We start from the raw sequence: 24,251 nt of genomic DNA on the forward strand, positions 1-24,251 counted from the left end.
GTTTTTGTGGTCCACCCTATACCTGAATACACCAAAAAAACCCGGTAGAATAAACTGCAAGCGCCATCTGTTGGCGTTCGAACAAACTAAGTAAAGCTTTCACCACTACAGCTGTGTTGTTGCACCTGGCCGCGTATAGATGCCGCCACCAGTAAACTTTCATTGTTATTGTATTGATTTGCTGGTTTGTGTGTAGAGGGAGCCACGTACCTGTGAATGACTACACAGATAACACTGAGCCATAAGAAAAGTGGTCAGGATCTGACTTAAATGGCTTGGAATTAGCGTAAAACCGTGAAAAACCGCAGTTCGCACCTGTCTCGACCTTAAATTAGCTTTATCTGTTTATGTGGCACAAACTTACATAACAAACCATCGGTATCAGTGCAAGAATGCTACTTCTTACAGTTGCAGTGATTTTCGTGACAATTTGGTGGTTACGCAGACGTCGGTTTAGAGAGAAACTGAAATGGGTGGACAGCGTCCCGGGCCGCCCAATTCTGGGCAACACCTTGGACTTTACCGACTCGACCAGTAAGTCCGCCTAAACGCGCAGAAAAACGAGTTAAACCTAATTTAAACCGCAGAAACTCTGGAGAAAATGACTGAATACCTAAGCAAAAACAATGGATTGTGCTACACCGAATTTATGCTTTGCCCCACCCTATTTGCCTCTGATTCGAGGTTTTTGAGGTGGTTTCTGGCCTCAAATTACCCCCTCCACAAAGGAGACATCTATTCAGTGTTGAAAAACTGGCTTGGAGGAGGTATTTTGATCTCTGGAGGTTAGTAATCCATTTTTTGTATTTGACGCCTCCTAGCGGCCAAACGGTGAAACTTAGTAGAGTCTTCAGGTCAACGTCACGTGATAACTTCATTTATTACCTATCTTTGACTTTCTAATGTGTTTTACAGAATGTTTCAAATAAGCGAGCTATTAGCCATTTAATGATAAGATGCATGAGGTCCTTCAAAGATCTGAATATAGCTACTTTAAAAGACAAAACTGTTCTCTACCAGATGGCGCTAAGTGCCAGAACGTAGCTGTCATATTTTGACAATTTTAATACATTTAGTTATTCCCTCAAATATAAGGTTTATAGGTAATCTATAAAGCAATTTTTGAGATACTTAACTGAACCCACTGGGTATTTCAAACATTCACCCTGTATAAACAGAGTGAGATAAAAAAACTTAGGGTGTAAAGACACAAGGGGTTGTACTAGTGGTAAAAGTTTCGACCCGATCGGTTCATCAGGAAGCAAGCTGTCAGGATTATAAAGAGCGAAGCTCCATTAAGGTGATTCTTGGTACTAATAAGTTGTTTAATGTCCAGTAACTCGGAAACTTGAGGAGGAAGAATTTTGAAAAAAATACGCAAAACAGTACTAACTTTAAGCTACTTTGTGTAAAAAAATTAAGGTTTTTGGTTAAAAACTGACATTTTGGTGGTACATTTTTCAAACTGTCCTTCCAATTTCATAGAGCACTGACACTAGAATTATCAAAAATTCATATCTCCTAAACGGTTAAAGTTAGAGCAGTGATTTCAACGCTGGTTTGTAGCCCAAACATCAAACAATTCAAACCTTCTGTTAAATTTTATTCAAAAGTGGTAAAATTCATCCTTCAAACGTTTCAGGGGAAGAGTGGAGGACCAGCAGGAAGATTCTCACTCCAGCCTTCCATTTTTCCATCCTGGAGCAGTTTATTGAGGTGTTTGAGGAGGCCACCAAAGTGCTGGAGGACATTTTGAGTGAGGAGGTTGCCTCCAAGGATGCGGTGGACATTTACCCGTATTTGACCAGATACACTTTGGACGTGGTTTGTCGTCAGTAGTTTTCCCCATTCAAAAACTGTCAAAGCTGAAAAAAAAAGCATTTTTTTTACAGTTACGAAACACCCTGTACATTAGGGATAGTATGACATCAAATATACAGGGTGTTTAAAAAATTGTTGCATAAAATTTCAACGAAACTGCTTGAATTTGACAGTTTCACGTTTGACAGCCCATAACTAAGTTATTTTGACGGTTACAAGACGGTTTAATATACCAAATTGTAGCCGTTGAAAAGTTGTTTTGGCCACTCTGTATGATTGTGTAGCGCCAAATCAAATTAACGAATCATTATTTGATAATAAATGCGGATTGAACAAAGTTAAAACATGAATTTGACACTTTCAATTTTATCACCCTGTAACTCGGTTATTTTCACAGTTACAGAGTGATTCACCAAACCTTGAAAAGCTTCTTCAATCTTTATAAACGCCACAAAGTTTCGTTTCAACAGTTTTTGTTTAGAAGGGAAAAACCAGAACAGTTTGTCGTGGAGGGGTTTGGAAGGGGGCTTCCAATTACTTTACCGTTAATTCTCTAGCTTTCTGAAAATTTCAGAGACTTCAATGGGGGTAAAATTGAACATCCAGCACCAATCCCACAGCGATTATATCGATGCAGTGGCTGAAATGGGGAAAATCATCGTAGAAAGGGCGTTCAACCCTTTAAAAATATTCGATTTTACTTATGTCTTCACCAGCGATTATTGGAGGGAGAAAAAGTATGTCAAATTGATGCATCAGGTGTCAAATAGTGTCATCGAGCAACGTCGCAAAGCTCTAGATGATCAAAAAATCCCTGAAGGAGAGGGAGGAAAAAAGAAAATGGCGTTTTTGGACCATTTACTAAGATACAGGGATGAACAAGGACAACCACTGTCTGATGACTTTATTAGGCATGAAGTGGACACTATCATGTTTGCGGTAAGTTTCTGGGGATTGGAAGTGTGGTTAATCAGACAGATAACAGGGCCGCACTAGGGCAAAATTTAAACTAGTGTCCTAGGAGCCCGAAACTCATACACCGCAAAAACAAAGTTTGAGAATTTTTTCTTCCTCAACCCTCCTGGGTACGGCCTGGGATTTTTGGGTCATATTCAGGTCTAGCTCTTAAAATCAGGGCCGTACTTTAAGCAGTTTGGGAGAAACACTTTTAAAGTGGTTGTCGGAGCCAGCAAATTATTGTTTAAAAAGAATAGATCGTTGTTTGTGGCAGCTATCAGTTCATTTTTCATACGGTAGGTGGCGCGCCGATTAGTTGACGGCGTGTGTATCGCGCGGAAGAAAAGAGGAGAGTTGTTGTTGATAGAACCAAAGAAGGGGGATGTAACATGTTTTGGGGTTTTCCGAGTATTTTAAGGTCTCTTGTTATTTCTTTTTGAAACGGGTTGTTTTATTGTGCCCACTCATCAAAGACCAGACAGTGATTACCAGGATCACCTTACGTACGTGGCTTCAGGAAGCGGTGTTTTCTTGAGATGGCGCGACAGTGGTTGTTGATATACAACCATCAAACTAAATTTGTCTCTATGTAATTCTGGATCGTTTTCTAGGGCCATGACACAACAGCAGTGGCCCTGGGCTTCGCCCTGTACCTTCTGGCCAAACATCCGGAAGAGCAGGTAAGTTTCCCAGTGGCGGTTCTGGTCTTTTCTGGTTTCTTTCTGCTACATTTGTAGGCAAAAGCACGTGCTGAAGCTCAAGAAATAGTGGAAGGAAGGGCCAAACTGACCATAAAGGACATCCAAGAGTTGAAGTACCTGGATTTGGTGATCAAAGAGACTTTAAGACTGTACCCTTCAGTACCGTTCTACGCCAGAAAGTTGAAGGAAGATATGGTCTACCAAGGTAGGACAAACCGTTTGCCTGTCAAGTGTCATTATCACATTTTTTTCTGCTGGTTGCCTATACATTGTTTGACAGAAATTCCAATTTTGTTTTTGCAAAAAGTGCAGTTTGCTAGACAGTAAGGCACACCCTTTTTCAGATGATAAAGTCCTACCAAAAGGATTGGCAGTCCTTGTGGTAGCCTATGCAGTGAACAGGAACCCATCAGTCTACCAGAACCCGGACCAGTTCATCCCAACCAGGTTCCTGGAGAAGGAAGTGGTACCATTCTCCCTACTAAGTTTTAGCGCAGGTCCTCGCAATTGTATTGGTACCAACTGCGCAAATACGACAGATCAGACAGTGCTCAGAAATTGTGAAATTTTAGGTCAGAAGTTTGCCCTGCTCGAACTGAAAGTTGTTTTGGCCAAGCTGTTGTTACAGTTTGAAGTTCTGTCCAGTGGTTCTGATGATTCGGAGCCTGTTGTCGAGGCTGTAACCGTTCTGAAGCCCAAAAATGGGATCAGAATTAAGTTGAGGAAGTTGGGTCGCTAACGATCAAATAAAGCAAACTTTAAAGGTTCTGGTGGTTTTATTCGTGTTACCAGTTTAGCGTGTGAGACTCCCCAGTCTGTCAAGTGTCATTAATAACAATTCAGACCCAAAATCAAATTAGTGACAAGAAACCTGATTTTTTGGTCAAACGTTATAGTATCCCCAGACAGTTGTGTGTGTGGTAAAAACACCAATGACACACATTCAGATAAAAAAATTTTTGTTGCAATTTTAAATTCACCAACTGTCAAGAACATTTTTAATAATACACTCACTCAGTGATTACTGTTACAACAAATGAATACTCGTTGTAACGGAATGTTAAGAGATGGCTACGTCGCTTTAGGCTGTTCACGATAAATTGTTTACAACTGGCGAAAATTTTTAATTATCAAAATGTACAGTTGCGGCCAAACATGCTGTAAATGACGTTATACAGAAGCGGTTATAACGTCTTATTTACTGCAAGTAGGTTGCAACACATATTATTTGTACTGTTAACCAAAATATGGACAATTTTCATCCGTAACTCCTTGAATAGGAACGGGAGAATTCAGAAATTTGGTCACGTGATACATATTATCATTGGTTGGTTGATCATCCTTGGTTGATTCAGGTAGGAGAACCAGCTAAAGGTGTCCAGAAACGTCAAATGTCAATGTCGCCAGCAGTCTAATCAGAAAATGCTCCATTTGGTTGCTAGACTGTTTGGGCCACCTTGTAGAAGCTACGCCACCCAGAGGATCAGCACCAAATGCCTCAAAGCTGGCGAAGACGTAACCGCCCACCATTACACAAACATTTATATAGAGTGAATCACTGTCAAAACTATTTCCAGCTGTCCAAAAAGTATCCAATCGTCAATCACGAGTACGATTGCATTGTGGTGGGAGCTGGTGGTGCCGGTTTGAGGGCTGCTTTTGGATTGGTTAAGAATGGCTTCAAAACTGCTTGCGTCACGAAATTGTTTCCGACCAGATCGCACACTGTGGCCGCCCAAGGCGGTATCAATGCCGCCCTGAGTAACTACGAAGATGATTATTGGGTGTGGCATCATTTTGATACAGTGAAAGGTTAGTGATGGTGTAGAGATTGAACTTCTGGAAAAATTAATCAAAAAAAAACGCGATGCAAAAGGTTCAGACTGGATCGGAGACCAGGACGCCATCCACTACATGACCAGGGAAGCCCCGAGTTGTGTCCACGAGCTGGAAAACTGGGGAATGCCTTTCTCCAGAACCAAAGATGGCCGCATCTATCAGAGAGCTTTTGGGGGACAAACCCTGAACTTTGGCGATGGCGGACAGGCGCACCGAACATGCGCAGCAGCCGATTCCACCGGCCATTACATGTTGCACACTCTGTACGGTCAGGCGTGTCGTCACAATGTCGATTTTTTCATCGAATATTTCGTTCTGGATCTGTTGATGGTGAACAACGAGTGTCGAGGAGTGATCGCGTGGAATCTGGAGGACGGTTGCCTGCACAAGTTTTGGGCAAAAAACACCGTCATATCCACCGGGGGATATGAACGGGCATATTTCTCCTGCACGGCCGCCCACACCTCCACTGGAGATGGTACCGCCATGGTGACTAGGGCTGGGCTGCCTTTGCAGGATTTGGAGTTTATCCAGTTTCACCCTACCGGGATTTACGGGGTGGGGGTGTTGGTCACCGAAGGGGCAAGAGGGGAAGGGGGATTTCTCCTTAACAGCAAGGGGGAGAGATTTATGGAGAGCTACGCTCCCCAGGCCAAGGATTTGGCTTGTAGGGATGTGGTGGCCAGGGCTATGACCGTTGAAATCATGGAAGGAAAAGGTGAGTGACGTATTCCTGTATTTTACATTATTTTGATGGCATTTTTAGGTTGTGGCCCGGAAAAAGACCATATAATGCTCCAGCTACACCATCTGCCTAAGGAAACAATTCTCAAACAACTGCCGGGTATCCGTCAGTTAGGGTTAACTTTCGCTGGGGTAGACATCCTTAGGGAACCAATCCCAGTAATACCAACGGTGCATTATACCATGGGCGGAATACCAACCAACTATAAAGGACAAGTTTTAACCCAAATTGGACCTGGAAAGGACCAAATTGTCAGAGGATTGTACGCTTGTGGGGAATGTTCTTCTGTTGGAGTACACGGAGCAAACAGGTGATTTTTTAACCTACCATACACAAATTACCAGTTAAAAAAAGAAGATTTTAGGTTAGAGTCGTTAATTCTGCCACCAGAAATCATTCTGATACATTGCACAACTGCAATCAAATAATACAAGCTAGAAGTGACTTACACTGACTATTTTGCTCGCATCATTTATTGTAGAATCTTCTATGGGCTAATTGAATGCTTTTAGAGTGTTCTGAGTCACATTTAAGAGCTGTCAAACCTAGAATGTCAGCTAGAAATGTTTAAAAGCGTTAGAAAAACCAGTGATTAGTTAGAAAATGGAAGATTCTAAGTTAGATTTATTGTCCTGCTCGCATCATTTATTCTAGAATCTTCTATGGGTTAGTTGGAGCTTCCTAGAAGCTTCTAGGTTCAAATTTACTGTCTGTTTATCTGAACAACGTCAAAAAGTCAAGTTAACTTGGAAAGTAATAGATTCTAAGTTTGTATAGGTCTGCAAAATTCATTCTATAACCTTTTATGTGCAAGCCAGACTGTAGTAGACTCGTTTTTCTACAGAAATCTTTCTATGGGTTAGCTAGAATGTTACTGAAGCGGTTTTTCACAGATTGGGAGCAAACTCCTTGCTCGAACTGGTGGTTTTCGGTAAGGCAGTCTCAGAAACCATAACCTCAACCTCCTGCCCGGGTTCTTCGGTCAAAATGAACGAGGAACTCGGTTCGGAAACCTTACAAAACTTCGACCAAATGCGTCACAACAAAGGCAAAATCACAGTAGGACAATTGCGACTGAACCTGCAAAAAGCGATGCAAAAGTACGCTGCGGTTTTCCGCACGGAACAAACTCTACAAGAGGGCGTTTGCAAGGTGAAGGCGCTGTACAAAGAGCTGGACAATGTCCAGATCCAGGACAATGGAATGATTTGGAACACGAACCTGGTGGAGTACTGGGAGTTAAAAAATGCCTTCGTCAACGCTTTGCAGAGCATCACAGCGATGGCGGCTAGAAAAGAATCACGTGGGGCGCATGCTCGGGACGATTTTCCTGTCAGAATGGACGAGTTTGATTACTCCAAACCGGTGAGGAATCAGAAGAGGAGATGTTTTGAGGACCACTGGAGGAAGCACACTTTGAGTTGGATGGACGCTGCCACTGGAGAGGTATAGTCTATTCCTTATGACGGTTCTGGTCACTGAACAACAACTGGTTTTTAGGTCTGTTTGACGTATCGCGCGGTCAATGATTGCACTCTAGATGACAAGGAGTGTCCTACAGTGGCTCCCAAAATTAGAACTTACTAATTTTTTTTTTAAATCATTTAATAAATGTAGTGTTTGTGGCAAATGATTGGTTGTTTTCCTACAATTGTGAAAACCAAAATTCAAAACAAGCGTAAAACTTGTAAATTCAAGCTCGAAATCGAAAACTTGGTTTTTGTGCCAAAACGTCCCTGCTTTCCAATTGTCACCAAACCAAATTGCAGCAGTTGAACGTTTTTTTGGATACTGGAAGCTTCCTACTGTCAAAAGTGCTGCCTAAAAGTCTTTTTAAAGACTTTCAATAGTCAAATCACTAGTGGAAGCATTTTAATGACTAGAAATTGTCAAGTACGGTTTTATAAAGCTTTTTTTTGTGCTTTGACATAGTTTTGTGAGGATATCTCCCTTGTGGGGGTAAAAGTGTTGTAATGCAATCCTGTAGAGAGTGAAATTTCATTGAACGGAAATTGTCGGTTCGAGTCCGAGTGAAAAATGTCCAAACGCCAAAAATTGCTTCCTATCAGTCAGTTTTTGTTCACGCGGACAATAAAGAATTCGATTTCAATTAAAATCAGTCAAAGAAGAAGAGGAAACAACCGTTGTTGATCGGTTCCAAGCAGCATCCGCGTTATTGCAACGGCTCTTTCTCTTTGCCCATAAACACACACTGATGAGGAGAGACGTGTGTATGTTTTTGAACCAAAAGTGACGTAGCAAGCTTAAACCTCCAATACACACAGTCCTGCTATAAGTTAACTGGTCTTGGTATACCGCTATAATCAAAGGAAGGACCCGTTAGAACCGACGGGTACATGCCAATGACCCCATCCGCTGGTTTCGTGTGCTCCTCCACCTGGGGAAGCCTGATGATGGCCGATTCAGTCACGGACGTAACGCGCAACAACAGGTGCTGCTGACCCCTTCGTTCGTCCCGGTGGACAGGACAGTTTTTTCGGGGCAAACCGCCCCCTAGTGGCGTGTACGGGCACCCTAAATGAGAGTCGGTTCGTGCGTCAACCTTTTAGTCACGTGACTGATTTTGGTGTTTTTTTGGATGGTGCACACAGTGTTGTTTGGATTATGACCCCTGACTGTCACTTGAGGTGAGTGTATCCCCACTTTTTTTTAGTGTTCCTGTCAAACAACTGTCATTTTTAAGTTGATTTAAAAAAAGTGGGAAAAACAGACGTAATTTATCAAAAAAAAAATCAAAAAAACACAACATCTGTCATATTTGACATTTTAAATTTAAATGGCACCACTGTCAATGAAAAAAAAATGGCTTGTTTTAGGCAATTTGTATACTGAAAGGAGTGACGTATCTGTCAAACTAAAACAAAACTGTCAATCAAACTTAAAATTCAACCAAAACTGTCTATAAAGTACATTACACAAACTATTTTAGTTTAGGATTTTGACAGGTGACCTATATTTGTCAAACAAAAATTACAACTGTCAGAATTAGAAAAACCGTAAAACTGTCAATATCTGCTCAACAGGGCAGTGTGCAAGTTTTCACAGGTTAGACAGTTTCTGAGATATTCAACAAAGTGTTTTTAATATTGACCTGTGCAGCAGCACCAGTAGTTAGCAGTGACATTTTTGGGCATAACTCCAAAACGGGTAACAAGAAAAATCTGAAATTTTGTCACGTGACCCTGAAAGGCAGTGTGCAACTTTTCACAAGTTAGACTTTCTTTGATACAATTTACAGTTTTTGAGATATGAACAACAAAAATCATTTGTCCTCTTTTTCTGCCTATTTTTCTCTGAGAAACACCTTAAAAGCCATTGACCTCTAAGTCGAGTATTGCGTGAATACTAAAGTGTCTTTAACATCTGATTAAGTTTTATTTGGGGAAGTCAAGCGATACGCGATTAATTAAGGGCGCAAAAGGGGTGAGAAAGTCCTTTAACCCTAAAATAACCGAAAAAAAATGACCAAAAAACAGGCAGCACAAACATGGATTTCCTTAAACGTTTCAGCCTAGAAATAATAAAAGAAAGTGCTTACTTAATAGTTTAACGTGCAATTTACATTTCTCGTAATAATTCCAGCAATTAAAGTGACTAATAATCGCCTATCTAAGGCTTTTTCCTAATGCTGATGCAGCGCAAAACAAACTTTGTACGTGTTACACTAACTAACTTGGTTAATAGAAAACAAAATTGCATTGTAGACAGGATGTCTGGGAAATGGTTCGTATTTTACAATTTTTTTCATACATTTTGAGCAAAAAAGTACAAAAAAACTGATTTACAACGCATTAAACTAGCCAGAAACACCCAAAAACTGTTTGAAATAGTCCAAAACACTTCACATTAGCCTAAAACTGTCAAAACGAACTTAAAACATGTTAACTCAGCCTAAAACAAGCTTGAAAGAGTATAAAACAACTCAAAAGAGTGTAAAACTTTCAATAACTAGCTTGAAACTGCTACAAACATGTTAACTCAGCCTAAAACACTTTACATTAGCTGAAAACTGCCAAAATGAGTTTGAAACTCCCTAAAACGCTCTAAATTCGATTGGAAAACTTTGAAGTAACCTAAAACACTATAAACTTAAAAAGAACAACTCAAAACAGCCTAAAACTTCCAATGTTAGTCTAAATTGGGTTTGGGTTGTTCTTTTCGTGAATACAAAATGGTTTAAGTCACTTGTTGTATAAATAACTATTAATAAGCCTAAAATTTCTAAAAACCGCTTAAATTGAGACTATCTCAGAAACGGTGTATTCTATCAAAAAATGTCTAATTTATAAAAAGCTGTCAAAATGCCTCAAGGGTCACGTGGCCTTTCTTTAGATTTCTGTTGTTAACCGTTTTGGAGATATGGCCCAAACTATTTCGGGTAAAAAAAAATTGTCATGCAGATATTTATACGTTTTTTTTTTTTTTTTGGTTTCAGATTGTTCCGATAAGTCTAATACGGATGTAAATCGAGTGAAACCGAAATAAAGATCACCACAACCATGTTTCTGGGAACTTTTGGAACTTTTAAGAAGAAAAAGGAGTGAATTAGTGCTTTGAACCAATCAGAATTGAGTTTTCAACGAGTTTTAGTGTTGTTAATTGAAGCTTAAACCAGTTTGTGTAATTCTTGCCTTTTTAACCGAAGATTCCACCAGGATATGCTACGATGCCCAGTACTATACGAGGTAAGTGTTCATTTAATATTTTATAGGTAAAAATATTACTTTTAAGTCAATTTTCATAGAAAACTGTCAATTTGTTTAACCGAACAGGCGTAAAATTTAATAGTGGAATATACCGTTTGTCGAATTCGTAAATAGCTGTAAAATACAGGCACACCTCGAAATATCTTTACCAAATTGCTTTAGAACCGTGGGTCAAATATTAAATAACCCAATGGGTGATGAGTATTTGCATTAAATTACCATAAGTGCAGGTCATTTATTTTTAAACACACGTTGCTTTAACCCTAAATTACTCCCTTATTTGGCAAGCTGAGCGTCAAAATGTCATAGAAAGTCAGTTGTCATTTTGTTTGATTTATAGGTCACAACTCTTCAGTCAATCGTCAAAACTGTCAAAATCTTAACCAAAGAGTTACCAATTGCTAAAAGCAATTTAAGTTTGACAGTTTTTTGTGTTTTGCAAGTTGTCATTCTGTTTGACAGATATGTCATTGATTTTGAGTTAAATTCCACAACTGTCAAAATCCTCATCAAACATAGAAATTGCCTTTGAAGTGGTAAACTCCAGATAAAGTGCTTTACACCAATTCTGCGGTCTTTCCAGTGTGTTTGACAAGATTTTACAGCTGTCATTTTATTTGACATCATCACTAGAAGGCTGCAAATCGCTTTGTACTACCAAAGTGCAATTTTTTAAATACTAATTGCGTTGTCTGTCAAATCATGTTTGACAGTGGTGACATTTATGACAGTCGATTTGACTAGGGATGTGCTCTATTCAGATTAATAAATTGCCCAAAATAACGCTAATTGACTCGACTCGGTTCGAAAGGAAGAACATCTTGAGCAAGCTCGAACGGTACAAAAGAAGAAAGAGTTGAAGGTTGTTGACCTGTGAAGATGCCAAAAATTCGCCAAAGACCTTGCGGGCAGTAAAATAAGATGGAAGAACCGAAAGAAGCGAAGAATGCGGTTGCATTTCACCTTAAATCCACTGAATAAACGTAAAACTCATCAAGATACCCAGGTAGACCAGGTGACCAGACACCATTTATCATACCTGTAAATCGTTATTTTCCAACAAGATCAGATTACGCAAATTCATAGTTTTGATTGTATTGTATACCTCCATAGACTCCCACGCTGTTTTTTAGACTTCTCAAATTCACCCGGAGCCAGATGCGGAAGATCGGGTGGCTTTAGGTACCGTTAGGTCTGCTTAACACCATAAATTTTATTTATTTCAAAAAAATTCTAACTCTAAAACTACTGAACTTAACGCAGTGTTTTGAACGCTGATTTGTAGCTCTATCATTCAGTAACTTGAAATAAAAATTCTATTTTCCTGGATTGATAACTAAAATCACAGTGGGCTAAGATGCCGTTAAGGTAAGACAAACTCACTGACTATTCTGCTACAACGGTTCCTTGTTTCCAGAGATTTTTTCCATTAATTTTTTAGCTCCAGGGAAGTCAAATTCATTGCGTGTTCTGATGGAAACAATTGATTTTCCAGAAAAGTGCGTGTGTTGGAGAATAGGGGCGTCGAACTTCACGGTAATGTAATGAGTTTGTATTTTTAGTCAGAAAATCGTATTTATCCCGGTAAATTTGTTCAAAATTAGGTTATAATTGGAAACGCACGTCACAACTGTCAAAAAGCAACTCATCAAACTATAAAATGCAATTAATATGATTTCTAACTGATAGTACTGGTTCCATGCAAGTTTTGTCATTTTATAGCTTCATGGAGGAGAACTTCAACTCTCTCATTCACACAGTTTGGGAGATATAGGCCAAAACCGCTAACCCCCCCCCCCCCCCTTCTCTAAAAAACTTTCAGAACCAATTTTCAGCCAGATCAAGACAATTTAGGCCAATCTGGCAAGTGCGCATCCAGTGCGCACACTTCCGCATTTATGTCTTCATGGATTTTCCCCCCTTTTGCGACTGGAGCGCCCCCTGGCGCCCGATCAATGCAAAAACGCGACGTATATACACAATAATAAGAAAATACCGAAAAACGTGCCGAAAATCCAGGCCTTTTGACTGGGAAAAACGGGAATTTTTCCCTGGATTTAAACCAGGTTTTAGTGCGGTCAAGTGAGTGGGAAAACCGGGAAATTTCCAGGAATTTCCAGGCCAAATCGATCAAAAATTATCGATTTGTTACTTGTTATTCAACCCCCCCAAAATGTGTTCGGTATTTTCTTCAATTTGAGTGTTTTTTTTCAGTTTTTTTACACAAATTTTGCAGTTTTTTTTGGTTCGCCCTGTATAGAAAGCAATATATACTATATACTATAATTTAGAATAATATTAAAACACCAAATAAGACTGTAACCCAGACTGAGGCTTGACTGAATTTACACCAGATATTTTAAAACGTTTTTGGTGTTTTTTTTGGCAAAAAATCTTGATGTAAACGTTTTTTGATAAATTTTTCTTCGTGCGTGTGTGTGTGTGTGTGTATTAAGTGTAAACGCAATCAAAACTGGCGTCCCAAGACAACCAAATCACCATCGAGCTTCAGGAGGTTGAAGACGTGAGGGATGCCTCACCACAGCCTCAGGAGACGACCTCCACCACCACCACCACCACCACCACGGCCAGGCAGGCCTCCACCACCTCACCACCCAATACAATGACAGGTAAATGGTTTTTTTTCCTGGTCTGTGCGGTTCGAATCTGGCTATCCGAATGGCCTCACCAACTTCATGTCCAAACCAATACAAACAGTGTATAAATCATATTAAATGATTGTTTATAGGTCCACGAGTCGAATTCTGACATATTCCAATCTGTCACTGTACTCAGTCAAAATTTCAGATCCGTACTTGCCCTATTATAGGAGGGAAGTAATTCGCAAAAATGTGTCCAACACACGAATGCCAAGAAAATTTTCAATTATTCTTCTTCTGACTTAAAAACGAAGAAAGGCAGGTCTTACATCATCCGCTAAATATTTACATGACACGTCCAAGTGTCAACGATCTATTCACCTAGTGAGAACCATCCAGTGGCCTTGCGTGAACCAAGAAGAAGAAAAGAAGAAGACAGAGAGAGAGAGAGAACGGCATAATCAAAAGAGGCGCGGCACTGGTACCCGCCTAACGGAGCGTATAACAGTACCATCGAGCTGGTGACCCAGTGCGATGGTACCGCTAGGCGTCAGGCCAGAAACCGTGGTTCCCATAATAATCGCCCAGATGGGTGCGCAGCTTATTTCTCACCAATATTGCATAATATGGTGGTACCGGATAGACGCATCTGCATATCTAAGTGGCCCGTGAGATATTAATTATTATTGAGTAGCAAGAATGGTTCCCGTTGATTCTGTCTTTCTGTCCTCAGTACAACCAATTATGCACTGTTTTGTTTAGACCTGAATTACTATCTTATTTGACTGACAAGGTGTGAACTTTTATATGTCGATGGATAGCCAATGAAATGTGCTTTCTAACCGTGTATAAACATTAGTCAATTAGCTAGACAGTTTGGCCGCCAGAGGGTTTTAAACTTGACTAAAGTTTTCTGTCCAATTTTCATACACTGTTTTGTTTAGACCTGAATAACTGTCTTATTTGACTGACAAGGTGTGAACTTTTATATGTCGATGGATAGTCAATAAAATGGACTTTTCACTGATATGCCACATTACTTGATTGGTTGAATGGTTTAGCCGTTAGAGGGCTTCAAAGTTGACCCAAGTTTTCTGTTCAACTTTTATGCATTGTTGTGTTTAAACCTAAACAACTCCCTTATTTGACCGACAAGGTATAAACTTTTATATGTCAATGGATAGCCAATGAAATGTGCTTTCTAACCGTGTATGAACATTAGTCAATTAGTTAGACAGTTTGGCCGCCAGAGGGTTTTAAACTTGACCAAAGTTTTTCAAACACTGCCTCGTTTAGACCTGAATAACTGTCTGTAACATTAGTCAATTAGAAACAATTGTTTCTTGACAGTCGATACGTTAAAATTGTTACTTCTGTGAGAAGAACTATCTGCATGAAATTTGGAAAAATTGCGACTTTGACAAGTCAAAATGTAAGATTAACGAAGATTTTAGTGATGGTTTTCAGTAAATTTTGTAATTGATTTTAAAAAAATGTCCTTTTTTGGGGTAAAAACCGCGAAACGTGGCAACGCCGCTCTGCGACAATTAAACCGGGAATCAAGTCGTGCGTGGCAAGAGGGAACACCGCAAAGTAGGCGCTGGCGTGACGTCACGAATCCTTCCGCGTACGTCACGCTTTCGGGGGCAATAAACTGCCTTGAAAGGTCGGGTTCGAGTTCAGCAGCGTTGCCAGTTGCGTACACTGGCCGCCAGGGAGCGTATTGTTGGGTAGTGGCTTGGTTGTCGTGCTCGCCGCCAAGTGGCGCCACTCGTTTAACGTTGGCTAGAAATGTTTAACTAGTGCTAGAAGGTTCTAGTTTGTACCAGGTTGTAGCCCTTTTAAATGCCCTACAAAACGCCTTATAAAATTAATACAGTTAATTAAACAAATATGCAAGGTATACCATAATTGAGCGGTTGGTAATCAATTTTTACTGTCGTTACTTTGACAGCTTGTAACTCAGTTATTTGAAGGGCTAGAAAGTTCTAATTCATACCAGTTGTAGCCCTTTGAATTATCTTTTAAACACACCACAAATTTCAAGTCATTTTGTAATGGCAAACCAGTGGCGCACTATCAAAAGGAGAATTGATTGGATTAGTTTTTTTTTTAGCTGTATTACTTAATAAAATTCAATTAGCAGTCACTTACGGAATAATATTAAATTACGTGCAGGTACCACCTGTTTTAGTAAATTAGTCAACAAACTGTTTGGGTTCATTATAAAGTGCAGATTTAAATTGTTTTTCTAAAATTTACCAGATCCTAAGGATTGTGTGTATGACGTATTAGAGCAATGAATTAAGAATTTTTTGATATAATTTGAAATTGAAGACTTTTTTGCTTCAGTCTGTATCCGGTAATAACCGAAATGATTGAATATGCGTACAGGACGTCGAACGTAAACCAAAAATGAAAGTTTATTAATCAATACAACAATCTCAAAATTAACATAATCACTTTCAAAATTTCGTAATCGTACGTAAGCGGCGTGTGGATGAAAATAAACGAGGTATTATTATCTGGTTTATTTGTAATTCAGTAGTTTCTCGTTTCTTTTAAATAGTTTTATAGAGAACCGATCAAAACTGGAACCTTCTAGCCCTTCAAATAACCAAGTTATCAGCTGTCAATGTAACGACAGTAAACCTTGATTAACCAGTCTAGCGCCCGTTATGTTCCCTCTGGCGGCCAAACTGTCTAACTAATTGACTAATGTTCATACACGGTTAGAAAGCACATTTCATTGGCTATCCATTGACATATAAAAGTTTATACCTTATCGGTCAAATAAGGGAGTTGTTTAGGTTTAAACACAACAATGCATAAAAGTTGAACAGAAAACTTGGGTCAACTTTGAAGCCCTCTAACGGCTAAACCATTCAACCAATCAAGTAATGTGGCATATCAGTGAAAAGTCCATTTTATTGACTATCCATCGACATATAAAAGTTCACACCTTGTCAGTCAAATAAGACAGTTATTCAGGTCTAAACAAAACAGTGTATGAAAATTGGACAGAAAACTTTGGTCAAGTTTAAAACCCTCTCTCGGCCAAACTGTCTAACTAATTGACTAATGTTCATACACGGTTAGAAAGCACATTTCATTGGCTATCCATTGACATATAAAAGTTTATATCTTGTCGGTCAAATAAGGGAGTTGTTTAGGTTTGAACACAACAATGCATAAAAGTTGAACAGAAAACTTGAGTCAACTTTGAAGCCCTCTAACGGCTAAACCATTCAACCAATCAAGTAATGTGGAATATCAGTAACAAGTCCATTTTATTGACTATCCATCGACATATAAAAGTTCACACCTTGTCAGTCAAATAAGACAGTTATTAAGGTCCAAACAAAACAGAGCATAATTAGTTGTACTGAGGACAGAGAGACCGAATCAACGGGAACCATTCCTGCTACTCAATAATAATTAATATCTCACGGGCCACATCTAAGTGGCATATCTATGCAGATGCGTCTATCCGAATTAAAAGGGCTACAAACTGGTACAAACTAGAACCTTCTAGCCCTTCAACTAACCGAGTTACGAGCTGTCAAATTGATGCAAGTAAAATTTTGACGTAACTTGTCAAATAAGGGAGTTATCATTTACACCCTCTAGCGGCCAAACAGTCTGATCATTCGTCATCGTGTGGGAATATTTTGTGGAAAGCTAAAATTTGCTCTATCTTTTGTATTCCATGATATTTTGCCAAAAAAACTTGTGAAATAAAAGAGTAATTTAGGGTTGAAGCAGCGAATGTCAAAAACTATGTGATTTTATGGTGTATATTGATCAAAACCACACAAATTTCCCAACCTGTATATTTTTTAATTTCTAATTATTTTTGTTTTAGGTAAGTGCAGAGAGGCGTCACGTAATACTTAGTTCTTTCCTGGACGGGACTATGTAAGTATAGGAACAAATTAAACGACGAAAACGTCATATTTTTTGACAATTTAAGAAAAACAAGTAATAACTGAACTTTACGGTACACTAGTCGGTAAAACAGGATTCTGGCCGGTAAAACAGGTACCGCGCAACTTTTCTCGCTTAAGCCAACGACCTGCGTTTTAAGGTAGGTTGTACAATTTACGATTATTTCCCCCCAAAGAGAGATATATTATGCACGCACTATCCTTAGTACTACCTAAGTACCGCTCGTAAACATTCGGTAAACGCACACAAACGGTTTATTGCAAAACTTAGCAATAAAACATATAAATAATTAAACAAAATGGCCGTGCTATTACGTAAAAGTTGTTTTTTTTTTCACTCTGTTAATGGTAATTAGCCTAAGTCATATCGGTCGATAAATCGCTTAAGATTGTCCTTTTTTGGGTTTTTTTCGATCGATTCGATTTATCGATCGTTCGTTTTAAATGTCACTTGCTTACAGCAATTTATTTTTGCTGAAAATGATTTCAGTTTGTACACGAACATACATTATTAGATTTCACTAGAATGGCCGATTAACTGAATGTAAAAAGTATTCTGAACATTTTTGGTGTCTTGCAAAAATTCCCTAAATCTCAAATCTTTTCACTCTTTTTTCGGAAATTTGCAATCAAATTTTCAAAATTCTGTATCTTGGTTATTTTTTGAGTTACAGGAACCATGAATATCTCAAAATGTTCGTTTTGAAGCCCTCTTTTAATTTCCGTTAGCTTGGCTGTGACATACAGAGGATGTCCAAAAATTTGTGATACTCCTTCCCCCTCTCAATCCTACTAAGGGCGGGCGGAGTTCAATCAACGCTAGATCACCCTGTACATTTTCAGTGAAATAACAGAAATTCTAATTAAAACCAGTGGAACGTCGAGACGAAGCAAATTTTACGAAAATATAGGTCAACGTCCAAAATAATTTCTCGCCTTTACCTGGGTTAACCACCTCGAGTTAAATTTAACCACTACTTTGCCCACACCATGTGCAAACGAAATGAAAAATTCAGCCATAATTTTCCATTCAAATTACCAGTTATTTTCCCAAAGGATAGCGTGTAGAATCAAGAATGTGTTGTTAACAATATGTTTTTAATTCGGAGATCAGTTATACCACATAAACTGCACGTCGGAAAAAATGGGACAGCAAAAGTTAGTGAAATCTATAAGAATTCAAATAAAAAAGTTACAATCATTCAAAAATTAAAAAAATGCCGTTTTTGCAAAAAGTCCAATTTTAGCAATTTTTAAATTTGCTCCAGGAGGGTTCCAATGCACAGCAAAGGGCATATTTATGCCAAAGGACCTTAAATTAGGTGAAATAAGCACAAAAAAAGCACTTTAAAATTTTAAATTTTTCACAAAAATTGAAAGAATGGGGGGGTATTAGGGGTCTTTTTTTACCACTTTTTGAAATTCAATATCTCGGTAACATGAGGAGCTATAGAGGCCATTTTTAACCCATTATGTAGTATTTTTTATGCTTCTTCGAATGGCGTAGGAACGAATTTTCTGCGAATTTAAATAAAAGAGCTACGATTTTTCAAAAAGTCAAGAAATTCAATTTTTGTCAAAAGTGCAATTTTGGCAATTTTTTATTTTGCTCCAAGAGGGTTCCAATGCACAGCAAAGGGTATATTTATGCCAAAGGACCTTAAATTAGGTGAAATAAGCACAAAAAAAGCACTTTAAGATTTTTCACTTTTCAAAAAAATTGAAATAGAGTTTTATATAGTGAATTGTATTTGGTAGACCAGTCGAAGCATAAGATGTTCAAAAAATGTAAAACTCCTGAACCGTAAAAGATATTTTAGTGATTCTTGTATTGGTTTGTAGTCAAATCACGTGGTATTCTCAGTAAAAAATCTCACTTTGATTGGTGCGAAACCAAACTCACTACAACACAATCAAGAGAGAGCAAAGTTCAAAAACTTTCACATAAGTTCGTGTTCCTTTTCAGCATTGCTTCATCGTTTTTAATAAATTACGTATCATTAAAATTACCAAAAAAATCACACATAAAGAGAAAACACATGGTACAACCGGCAGTATCATTCAATTGAACAGAACCAAATTACTAAAGGTTCTCACGGTTTTTTTGCTTGTGGCAGGTACCGTTTAGCCACCCTATAATTTTTAGATTGGGTACCGATTGTTAAGTGGGTGAATTCGATACATATCAAACATATGGTGCGGTTCTAACTGTTCTTTTTACTCGGGTTCCTGTGTAAGGAAGCTGATATCTTGCACCATCTTCCTAGGGTGCCTATTTTATTTTGTATTAAACTTTAAAAACAAAAATTGTTTGGGGATACCTAAAGTTAGGCTAATTTGTTGAATTGAGGCTAACCTAACCTAACTTTTCCGTTTTATTCGAGTAAACAATAAAAAAATACGTGTTTTTGTTAAAAAATAAAACAAGTCACTTTTTGTGTAATACAGTGTTGTCACACATTTCTGCTTTTGAATAATACAGAGTGGTCAAAAGAGGATTTCAAAGGCTACAATTTGATATATTGAATCAAACTGTAACTGTCAAAATAATCGAGAAACGCTCTGTTAAACTCTGTTAATACACGAAAAGAATTTCGAAAATTTGAACGCAACTTTCTCCAAAAAAGTGAAATATCTCGGAAACGGTTAGAGATCCGGAAATTTTGCAAGAGATCAAAAATGTTCAGAACACTTTTTTCCACCCTATGATAGAACAATTTTAACTTATATGCAGCTATATTTAGAAATGAACGCAGAATTGTATGTATTAGCTTGACCTAAAGTGCTGGCAACTTTACGAGAAACTACAAACCATAATTCTTGACTTTATTGCAAGTTTTAAAGTTCAGCAATATTAACACAATTTGTGTTTTGTTTATATTTAACCAACTAATGTGTCATCATACGAACAAAATGGCGGTAAATCCCATATTGCTGAAGATATGCATCTACATCAACAACTATTCAAAAATCTATGGGGAAGAAGATTCTGAGTGTTCTTTTTGGTGTCTATTAATCTTCCATTGTTCATTGTTTTGCATTTTATGCAATGAAGATGGCAGATAACGGCCCTATCAGTGGCGGTACGTGACTGTTAGAGACCTAAAATGTTACACCACCAAAACATTTTAAAAATTAAATTTTTCTGAGAGGTTTTAGGTTAGAAAGTTGATTTTTTGGTAAAATGCAGCCGAAATATGGCGGATTAAGTGGGATTTTTTCAAATTACGGAGTTATTCCAAAAAAATGGCGCCACAGTACAAAAACACTTAAGAGGTTTGACGCCCTCTAGCGGCCTAAACCAACACCTAATTCCTTATGTTTATATTGTTTCAGAAAGCTTTTCCTAAAATTTCCACACCCAAAAATTCGTGTTTTTCAGACCGAAATTAACCAAAATGACAACTTTGACAGATTGAAATCCAATATGGCGACTGTCAGTATAGTAGGCCAGTGAAACCAGTCATTTTAAGCACAATTTCGGTGCACTTTAACAAAAAATCGCCCATAACTCGCTTATTTGAAACATTCTGTATAAAAACACTAGAGTAACAAAAGAAAGCTAACGAATGGGGCTATCACGTGACGTTGAGCGGGCATGGCTAAATTGCGCCGTTTGGCCGCTAGAGGGCGTCAAAGTTGACTACATTTTTTCACAGTTTTTACTAAATATCTCGGGAACTACTCAAGTTAGAAGTTTGAAATTTGTTTGAAATACCATGGATGCACAACAGGAAAACGCAACTTTTCCTTTTTATCCAGTTTTTTCGAGAAACGTACCGTTTGTCCGAGAAAAATCAAAAACGGTTTTCTTGACAATTTTCAAAGGGGTCCCCCCATCAAATTTTAGGAAAAGCTTTCTGAAACAATATGACCACGTGAATTACGTCAAACACGTATTCTTACGTACAAAAGATGCCCTATGATTGGTTCTAGCCACCTTGCAAAGTTTCAACTTGACCTGATCAACCGTTTTTGAGATATGCCAAAAAAACTTTCGGCCAATACACTAAATTTCTATAATTGGGCGCGTCTAAACGACCGTACTTGCAATAACCCTCGATCATCTGCCAAATTTGTCTGTACAGGCACGTTTTTCCGTCTTATTCGCAGATCAAATTTCTTATAAAAATAAGAGAAAAAAACCAGTAAATGGCACATTTACGGCAAGCCACGCGTTATGATGAACTCGTAAATCTACCAAACGCATTCCTTCCGTCTGGTTTAATAAACATGTCATCCGTAAGGGGGCTCTGCCCTCTTACGACTTAATGAGAAACGGAATTCGTGCTGTTGGTTTATTAAAAAAACAAATTTTTTTTTTAAGAAAAAATATTTGTTTCTGGTTCTATTTGTGTCAATCTTCATAACTGGCATAACTCCTAAATTTAAATTATAAAAAAATGTACAGTACCAAAGCTGTACTAACCTAAAAAATAAAGTTTTGGTGAGGAATCAAATTTACCTTAAACACACATAAGCTTCCCTGAAGAACCATTTACTGGGACGAAACTAGTGAAGCTACAATAATGATTTTTTGACCAGTGGTTGCTCTTGGTATTACTGGTCAAAATTGCAGCTTTACCGCTTGAAAATTAGGCCGATGTCGGAATTTTTCCTTTGAGACGTTTCCCTTAAGTACCAGAGGTATGAATCTGATAAATACCCACTTTAAATTTTTGGCCCTATTTTTATGGTGCATTGTCACACTGTAAACCAGAAAAAAAACGTGATTTTACAATGTTTTGACGCGCAGTTTGATAGAGCATTTCAAGAGGAACATTTTGGTTTTTTTCCGGTCACTGAACTCCAAAAAATAACCGAGTTATGACGTTTCAAACATGACACATCCTATACACTTTTATCAGAGACCCTCAAAATGTTTGTTACCCAAATTTGGGTGTTGGGACAGAGTTGGACTTCAAGAGAAACATTTTGGTTGACCGAGTTGGTAAAAATTGTAAGAACTACGTCATGTGACTTGATAATTCAATTTTTGCTTTTGCAACACACTGTAAAGTCCCATTGACATCTGTCAAAATTAGTCACGGGACCTTTAAAATGTGGTTTAAACTTTAACAATTTGGTAATTTGGGGTCAATTTGTCTTTCCGCTTTGCTTACTTTTTACGAAAAAAGGTGCTTTTTGAACGAAATCGTGCTGAAAAAACATGAAATGCCAGTGTTAGGCAGACGAATTCGCGAATCAACCATTTTGTCTGTTTTTTTTTTACTTTAAACATATAAGAAGCAACAAATTAGTGTTTTTTTAAGGTAAATTACAAAAAAAAAAGTTTAGACATCTTCAGAATTAGGGTGTTCCCAAAATTATCCCAAAACATTGACTTGACGAAACAGTATTTGCTTTTTAAGGGTTTGGTGCTCCAAATAACTCACTTTCACTCTCGTTTTTGATAATTTCACTCTCAATTTTACTGCACCTTACGTACTCAAACAAAGTCGTTTATATGATCTCGTTTTCCATATGCGGCCACTGTAAAGCAATGGCAATTCATCAAAATGCCCGTTTTTACGACATTAAGATACGATCTAGACCAATTCGCAATCAATGGGTGACATATGCGTAAGAGCAAACTGGAAAAAATTTGACCGCGCCCTTTTTTGGCCGTTCTTCAGTCTAGTTTGCGGTGTTTGGCTCTTTAGCCAATCACAATGGACGATTTGTCAACTGTCAATTGATTTGCGTGGTTGTCTACACGCCTGTATGGTCACGTCACAAAATTTCAGATTTATGTCTTTAACCGTTTAGGAGTTATGGACGAAAATGTGACTGCACGTTTGCATTCACCTGTAACGAAATGACAGCTGTCAGTTTCCGTACAATCACCGTACGACGTTTGTTTGACAGCTGTCAAAAGTAATTTAGTAATTCTCGTTTGTCAGAATAGACAAAATATCACTAGTAAAGTGACATTTCACAAAATGGTACTTTAACCACTGTGTAGTAGGTAGAAACACAAAAAACTTGAACCATTAACCTATAAAAGCACGGTACTGTGTTGTACAAATTAAGTTTTATAGCTCGAATGAATTACTTTTAAATTTGACATTTAAGTTAGTTGGACTGACGGGACAATTACTGTCAAAATCACTCGTATAATAATAATATACAGGGTGCAAAAAATGTAGTTTTAGTAAGAGGTTCACTCACCCAACTCAACTCAATCACCCTGTATATTTAATTTTAAACAATTATACAGGGTGTTTCTGGTTGTGCTCATTCTAGTTTTGCGCTGATTACGTAATAGAAAATTGCATTTACCACATTGTGGTCGATAAATTTTCGTAACTGTCTACCAGTCCGGTAGACCAAGCTAATTATAATAATTTACTAGTTTAAAATGCCAAAAAGTCCGGTTTTACACCAATTTTTTGTTGCTCTGGAATAGATACAAACTTGCACGTACAGTGCAATACAAATTAATTGACACTGACGTCACGCACGTGCACCAACCTTCCGCAAAAACTCTCTCAGTGACTCACTCTTACTTAAAATTCGGTTAGAAACCAGTTTTGGGTGCATTTTTATCGGTTCTGACCCTTTATTGCGCTTTATTGGCAGAAATATTTATGACAGGTCGTAAATCGGCGTCATTCTTACAAAAATATGGTTCGACCACGTTTTTCGTCACAATAGGAAAATGGTTTCGCACGTTTTTTGATGTTACAATTTAGAAAATTTACTTTAAAAACCTAAAAATTGACTTGACAATTACATTTTACACTTGCAGGTCAATTATCAATAATTTCATGCGCAATTTTTAATAAATAAGTCAAATTTCAAGCTAAAAACTTCAAAATTAACTTATCAGGTCAAATTTAAAAGTTTAAAACTTGAAAATTGACTTGATACAGTGCAATGTGTCTGTCAAGCCCATTTTCAAGGTTTAACAG

General features: G+C 38.0%; 3 protein-coding genes across 6 annotated transcripts in view; all 3 read left to right on the plus strand.

The window, feature by feature from the left end:
* The first annotated feature begins 288 nt into the window (after positions 1–288).
* Positions 289–4,245, plus strand: LOC145737948 (putative cytochrome P450 4d14). 2 transcript variants are annotated; one of them, XM_081992799.1, is made up of 8 exons: positions 289–534; positions 588–785; positions 1,643–1,831; positions 2,396–2,760; positions 3,390–3,458; positions 3,516–3,684; positions 3,824–3,988; positions 4,052–4,245. In XM_081992799.1, the coding sequence occupies exons 1-8, from the start codon at positions 393–395 to the stop codon at positions 4,216–4,218; spliced, it is 1,464 nt and encodes a 487-aa protein (XP_081848925.1). In that variant the 5' UTR covers positions 289–392; the 3' UTR covers positions 4,219–4,245. The 2 variants fall into 2 exon arrangements, with proteins under 2 accessions (XP_081848925.1, XP_081848923.1); XM_081992797.1 differs by having other exon boundaries at positions 293–534; positions 3,824–3,994.
* A 579-nt stretch (positions 4,246–4,824) lies between these two features.
* LOC145737943 (succinate dehydrogenase [ubiquinone] flavoprotein subunit, mitochondrial-like) lies at positions 4,825–7,696 on the plus strand. Its single transcript, XM_081992784.1, has 6 exons — positions 4,825–4,994; positions 5,057–5,291; positions 5,356–6,036; positions 6,085–6,373; positions 6,957–7,509; positions 7,564–7,696. Exons 1-6 carry the CDS (start codon positions 4,902–4,904, stop codon positions 7,648–7,650), a joined length of 1,938 nt encoding a protein of 645 aa, XP_081848910.1. The 5' UTR covers positions 4,825–4,901; the 3' UTR covers positions 7,651–7,696.
* A 750-nt stretch (positions 7,697–8,446) lies between these two features.
* The window catches only part of LOC145737944 (putative nuclear hormone receptor HR3), a 49,772-nt gene continuing 33,967 nt past the window's right edge, over positions 8,447–24,251 (plus strand). The window contains exons 1-2 of one of the 3 annotated variants that reach the window (XM_081992788.1): positions 8,447–8,711; positions 10,520–10,769. In XM_081992788.1, coding sequence (XP_081848914.1) covers positions 10,751–10,769 — 19 coding nt within the window. In that variant the 5' untranslated portion in view covers positions 8,447–8,711; positions 10,520–10,750. Of the gene's footprint in view, positions 8,712–10,519; positions 10,770–12,757; positions 12,873–13,004; positions 13,421–24,251 lie in introns of those variants that run through there. The other 2 variants (XM_081992792.1, XM_081992789.1) reach the window with 2 other exon arrangements.

This window comes from Ips typographus, linkage group LG14, assembly GCF_016097725.1.
Source record: "Ips typographus isolate SLU linkage group LG14, UJ_Ityp_2.0, whole genome shotgun sequence".
In the NCBI taxonomy this organism is placed as follows: Eukaryota; Metazoa; Arthropoda; class Insecta; order Coleoptera; family Curculionidae; genus Ips; species Ips typographus.